The 6,607-nt window shown below is 34.7% G+C and overlaps 1 protein-coding gene across 1 annotated transcript in view; it reads left to right on the top strand.

Moving 5' to 3' along the window:
• Window positions 1-6,283, top strand: part of irf3 (interferon regulatory factor 3) — an 11,461-nt gene extending 5,178 nt beyond the window's left edge. Inside the window, exons 7-11 of the mRNA XM_016455226.1 lie at window positions 2,030-2,305; window positions 2,397-2,496; window positions 2,592-2,863; window positions 3,299-3,420; window positions 5,155-6,283. Of these exons, the coding sequence (XP_016310712.1) occupies window positions 2,030-2,305; window positions 2,397-2,496; window positions 2,592-2,863; window positions 3,299-3,420; window positions 5,155-5,268 (884 nt within the window). The 3' untranslated portion in view covers window positions 5,269-6,283. The remainder of the gene's footprint in view (window positions 1-2,029; window positions 2,306-2,396; window positions 2,497-2,591; window positions 2,864-3,298; window positions 3,421-5,154) is intronic.
• Window positions 6,284-6,607: the final 324 nt, after the last annotated feature.

Below are 6,607 nucleotides of genomic sequence, written 5' to 3'. Positions count from 1 at the left end.
AAAAAAAAAAGTATTATAAAATTATTTCAAGTACCCCAAGGTACTAATGAAACTACTATTGGTAATTCAATTGTATATTTAGTATATTATTGATAATACCTTATAATTTACTACACTTCCATTACAATCAGCATTTATACATTTATATTTATTACAACCAAGCAACACCACATATTACATTTAATGTAAGTTTTTTTTTAAGTACCTTGGAGTATCAGGTAAATACCTATATCAATATAAATCATTCAGTACCATAGTATATAAGCATGGTATTACCGTCAGAGCAGACATGGAGTACTTTTCTTCTGATAACTGTATTTTGTCCCCGTCAGGCGTGGGCTCAGACGAGCGTCGCTGGAGATGGCAGGATAAACGGAGATCCCCCTGTTTGGAAGAGAAACTTCCGTAGCGCTCTTCGTGCTAAAGGCTTCAAGATTATATTTGACAGCAAGAACGATGCCGCTAATCCACATAAAGTCTATCAGTTTCCATCTGAACCTCATTCTGCGGGTAGGAAGCATTACATTTGTGGTTGATGCCATTAAGAAGATTGATTGAACTGTTAAATCTGATATTTGTTTTGTCTCCTCTCCAGCTTCAGGATCCGAGGGCTCTCAAGAGACTGATGTGCGTATCTGTTTCATCAGGTTTAATCTGTGTTTGTCTGGTTTTTCTTTAAAGCACTCTCAAATGGACAGCCTGTGGCATCAGATACGACATACACAGACTGACTTGGGAATTGTTTTTTTTCTTCTTTTCTTTTCTTCATTTTTAGTTTTCACCAGAACTGTATGTGGAGGAGAGCGACATGTTCCCTAGTAAGACAGCATTTTATACCCAGCCATGCATTTTTTTATATATTTGTGAGGTAGGCCTTTCATTGTGATGACAGTATGTTTTACTTTTATATTTCTTAGCACATCCACCCCAAGGTTTGGAGCAAGATTTCACAGGACTAAACCTTCAGGAAAGTCCCTCACGAGGTAGATTGAAAATACCAGAAAAGATGATGGATTAACTCTATGATTTAATTACCTTTATTTTAAGTTGCCCTTGGTCTCTGTATGGTTGGATAATGTTTTATATGGGACTGTTATTATATTATGATGAAAAAATAATTATTTTATCGTATATACCTATCTATCCTGGAAAGATGGCCATTTTATTATTATATGTATACACTATCTGTCACAAGTTTGGAATATAAAAAAGTCTCTTTTGCTCACCAAGGCTGCATTTATTTGAGTAAAACACAGTAATATTATGAAATATTACAATTTAAAAGAACTGTTTTCCGTGTGAATATATGTAAAAATGTAATTTATTCCTGTGATCAAAGCTGAATTTTCAGCATCATTACTTCAGTCTTCAGTGTCACATGATCCTTCAGAAATCATTCTAAATTTGTGCTTTTCTGATTTTCTGATTTTGTGCTTACTTATTCCTATTATTATCAATGTTGAAAACAGTTGTGCTGCTTAATAATTTAGTGGAAACCGAAATACATTTTTTAGGATTCTTTGATGAATAGAAAGTTCAAAAGAACAGCATTTATTTGAAATAGAAATATATTGTAACATTAAAAATGTCTTTACTGTCACTTTTGAGTAAATAAATGCATACTTGCTGAAAAGTAATTAGTTATTAAAGAATCTAAAGTATTTTTAATTTTTTTTGTATTTACACCAAACTTTTTAATGATAGTGTATCACGCTTTCCACAAAAATATTAATCAGCAAAAATAAATGTTATATAAGAAATGTCAATTCCTGAGCAGCAAATCAGCATATTAGAAGGATCATGTGACACTGAAGTAATGATGCTGAAAATTCAGCTCTGCATCACAGAAATAAATTACATTTTAAAATATTTTCAAATGGATAACAGTTCTTTTAAATTGCAATAATATTTCAGAATGTTGATGTTTTTAATTTATGTAATAAATACAGCATGGGTGAGCATATACAGTATATAATAATTTGAAGGACAGTGCATTGTGTATGTGTACAGCCTTTCATTTTTGTTCCAGTTCATGAAGTTTGGAATCCAGATCAGTTATATCTGGGGCTCGAAGAACCAGTACTCTTCCAAGAAACCAGTCCATGTCCAGAATCCCAGTATACTGAGATCCATTACCAAATAGTGGACACTCATGGACAATTTTCTTCAGCTGAGGGCGCTATCGGTGGTTTGGGGCAGATTCCGCCATCTGAGGGGGCGACGGCTGCGGGTCATCATCCTCCAGCATATCAACCAGATGGTGAAGGTGTAGGTCATCAGGGTAGCATTCCTGCGACAAAACTGGGTAAGTGGCTCTCAAAATCAACACATATTCACATCAATTACTGATGTTTGATTACTCACAGATTTTTTCAATTCATACGTTTTCTTCACAGAGACATTTTTTCGGATTAAGGTTCATTACAAAGGGAAGATTGTGAAGGAAGAGTTGGTGGAGAATGATGCTGGTTTCAGACTGATGTATCAGGGAAACATGTTGGTATTTTTGTACTTGATTCATCACTGATCTTTAAGTTAGCACCATGGATCATACAGATGAAAACTTAACAGTATACCTTTAACTCCCACAGGGACGAATCCATGGGCAGTGCTGATCTACCAGTGGTCACACTACCTATTCCTGAAGATATTCTGGATCAGATCCAGGCCAAGCATACGAACGAAATTCTGAATAATCTGGGTGGTCTGGAGATCAGGAGATTTGATGGCGTGGTCTGTGGTCACCGTTGGGGATTGAGCAGGATCTATTGGGGTCTATGCAAACATGAAAATAGCCAAACACCCAGAGAGCTCTCCAAAAACACACCTGAAGCCGTCTACAACTTCAGAGATTATATATCAGGTGAGTTAATAAGATTAATTACAATATTTGCTAAAAAAGACAAGATTAAATGTGGCAGATGCGTACATCATTGAATAGACATTACAAAAAGTGGCATATTAAGTATTACATTATACACATAAATACACACGTAATACACATTACATAGTATTACGATTACATTTCCATTTCCAACTTATTTTTTTCCATATATGAACAAAAATAAGAAAACAGTAGGAAAATGCCTTATGGAATTTACACATGAGTCAGGTAGCATGATTAAACAGTTTTTTTCATAAATAAAATTTAATTTTAAATACATTAAAAACTAAATTAAATTGTGTATTTGCTCAGATATGGTCGATCGTTGGTGCTTGCAAATATTTCGTTGATTCTTATATGTTAGACTGGTCACTTGGAACGTGTGCTGGATGTCTGATGATGTCATTCCTTTAGGTTTGATGGACTTTATTCAGACAAGCTGCGAATCTCCTTCTTACGCTCTTTACTTCTTTCTGGGAGAGAAGTGGCCCGACCCCAAAATGAAGCCGTGGGAGAAGAAACTCATCATGATAGAGGTTAGGATAGGACTTTAGGTTAATATTTACCCTATAAAGCCTACTGTATCATATTTCATACACAAATTTCTAAGGCCTCTAAATGATCAACATGGTCAGTTTTGCTGAAAATCCTGTTGTACACCATCTACTATATGCCTTCTGTTGTCTGATTGATAGTTTGTACTTTTATAGCAAGTAAAAGGCCTTTTAGTATAATTGTAAAATTGTTGCATTAAATGTTTTGCCCCCACAATAAAAATTACAGAGCTTCGATCATAAAACTTAGTAGCATCTTACTAAAACATATTACTAGGACATGTAGAGTGACAACTGATTTATATACATTTAATGTTTATGCATTTATACTGTTAAAAAAAAATCTCTTTGATTTACATTACAGGCTATTACAATTTCATCTTACTTTTTAAGCATGTAAATAACAACATCTGCACCAAATTGCATATTCTGTTCAGTTTGGGGCTATAGTTAATATTGAGGTGTTTTCCCTCCTCATTTATGAATATTTGTCATATTTTTACTGTATCATACTCTATGGGCCATAAAAGCTTGATGTATCAAATATGATGCTCAATTAAAAAAGAAAGAAAGAAAAAAAATTTTTTTTATTAAATATTTTGTTGAAAAGTCCATAAATCTGTTCCACTGAAAAAAATATATTTTTTCTAACTATTATTCCATATGTCAGGCTTTACAGGGTTAAGAAATTTGACTCTTTAATGAACATTGTTGTCTTTCATCATATTTCCGTTATCTCGATTTTATACATGCAACAAACACTAACACTTACCATGCATCACAGTGAGGCATTCTGCTTCCTATTGTGGTTAGGATCACACCTTACCTATAGAATCACTGTAATGTCATTTCTTTTGTGGCTTATTGCTTCATTTGTATTAAAGGGGTCATATGATGTTGCTAAAAAGAACATTATTTTGTGTATTTGGTGTAATGAAATGTGTTTATGCGGTTTAAGGTTAAAAAAACACATTATTTTCCACATACTGTACATTATTGTTTCTCCTCTATGCCCCGCCTTTCTGAAACGCGTCGATTTTTACAAAGCTCATCGGTCTGAAAAGCGAGGTGTGCTCTGATTGGCCAGCTATCCAGTGCATTGTGATTGGCCGAATACCTCAAGCATGTGACAGAAATGTTACGCCCCTTACCATACTGCGATGCTGTGTACCGTGAGCGGAGGCTGGCGGGCTTGTGAGCACGGATCAGCTCTAGGCATGACGAAGCGGATATCGTCCTCTTTTGGAAGGCCAAACAAAGTAGTTTCGCTTTCACAACGACATACACAGCGCTTTCACGACATGGCGGCAACAACAATACTACAGCGAGAATAAAAGTTACGCCTTCTTTCTTTGCGTGAACATTTGGTCGGCGTTATGCAAATCTTCCCACATCGTGACGTAGATATGTGGGGGCGTGTTTAAACGAGGCGATTTAGGAGGGTGTGGGCAAGGCTTAACTTTTATAAAGAATATCTCTTTGGGTTTGAGACTTTAGTCTTTGCAACTTTAGGGATTTTATCTATGCACGAACAGCTTGTAGCACTCCAAAGAAAAAGGAACATTTGAAATTGCATCATATGACCCCTTTAATGATTTCTTAAAGGCACCAAGAGTGTGTTTTTATCAGAGTTCATAAAATAAAAAAAAATATATGTATCATGATTTTTTTTTTTTTTACTTTCCCATTCACTCTCTCTCTTTCTCATTTGTTTAGGTTATTCTGACTTCACTGGAGGGTTTGAAGATGATGGCTGTTGCAAACGGGGCGTCTTCACTGCAATCAGTGGAGCTCCAGCTCTCTCTGGAGCAAATGATGGAGCTGTGTTAGAAAGATCGGCTGTGACCGAGCAGAAAGACGTGACTGCACGCATATAGGGCTCCTGAATTGCAATTATTTCTTAAACAGTTTACTTAGTGGTGACTCCATGGTTAATTGTATTTATTCAAGGTGCGTGGACTAATATTAATGGTACAAAGTAATTGTCAATGATTCTGTGGATAAAAATACAAAGATGAGTTTACAAGTGGAGTCGTATTTTAAATGGATGGGTTTTATGGTTGTGTGCTATCATGAAAGTCTAATATGTTTTTTAAGTCTGTTTTTACACTACTACGGATCTCTGATACAATATTGAGTCATGATGATGTCTATTTACAGTATTTCTTCAGTCTTTTCCTGGCCTGAATTTCACTGTTGTTTTATCTTTGACAGTAATCTGAACTGAATGTGAGCTCTTGTTCCATTGATGTGCCGTGTTTCTTCCTCTTTTTCAGCTGAGATGAACTAAGGTTTACACTTAGTATCATGGTTTCCAGTGATGTAAAACCTGGAAATTTCAGGGAATTTGATGTGTTTTCCAGGCCTGGAAAAGCACGCAAGTTAATAAATCTTCAATGTCATGGAAAAGTCAAGAACATTTCTATTCTAGAATACACATTGTTGTAGTTACGCTCTGTTCTAAACCATTTCATTGGAAAGATACTGATTCTGAAGAGTAAAACCTGTTGGCAAGATTTGTGAGTGAATCATTTGAGTTCTATTCAATAAATCAACCAAAGCAGTTCACACATCAGTTTAACATTTAATATTCAGCTATGTGGAGAGAGTTTTCACTGTGGGCGGAGCTTCTCAGTGTCACACAACATAAATAAAAACAAAGAATCTCACAACCACCTGTTTAGGACACTAGAGGATACAACTACCTTACATTAAATGGACACTATGTTCACACCACTGATTCTACATTCACAAAAAATAAATGAACATTCAAAGTAACATTTAAAGAACACAGAGTCCTTCACAACGCATGCAGTAAATGCATTGACTAATTGAATAATTATGATATAAACTTATTTATATATATATATATATACAGTATATATATATATATATGCTACCTTTCAAAAGTTTGGTAAGATTTTTTTAATGTTAATGGAAACAAAAGTCTCTTTTACCCACCAAAGCTGCATTTATTTGATCAGAAATACAGTAACAATTTTGAAATATTACAGTTCACAATAGCTGTTTTCTATTTTAATGTTATTTTGAATATTTTAATATTATTATTTTAAAATAATAGTAATTTAGCAATTCCTGTGATCAAAGCTGAATTTTCAGCATCATTACACAAGTCTTCAGTGTCACATGATCCTTCAGAAATCATTCT

This window comes from Sinocyclocheilus anshuiensis, unplaced genomic scaffold (assembly GCF_001515605.1).
Source record: "Sinocyclocheilus anshuiensis isolate Anshui unplaced genomic scaffold, SAMN03320099.WGS_v1.1 scaffold287, whole genome shotgun sequence".
NCBI classification, from domain to species: domain Eukaryota; kingdom Metazoa; phylum Chordata; class Actinopteri; order Cypriniformes; family Cyprinidae; genus Sinocyclocheilus; species Sinocyclocheilus anshuiensis.
This window is presented reverse-complemented; position numbering and strand designations above follow the sequence as displayed.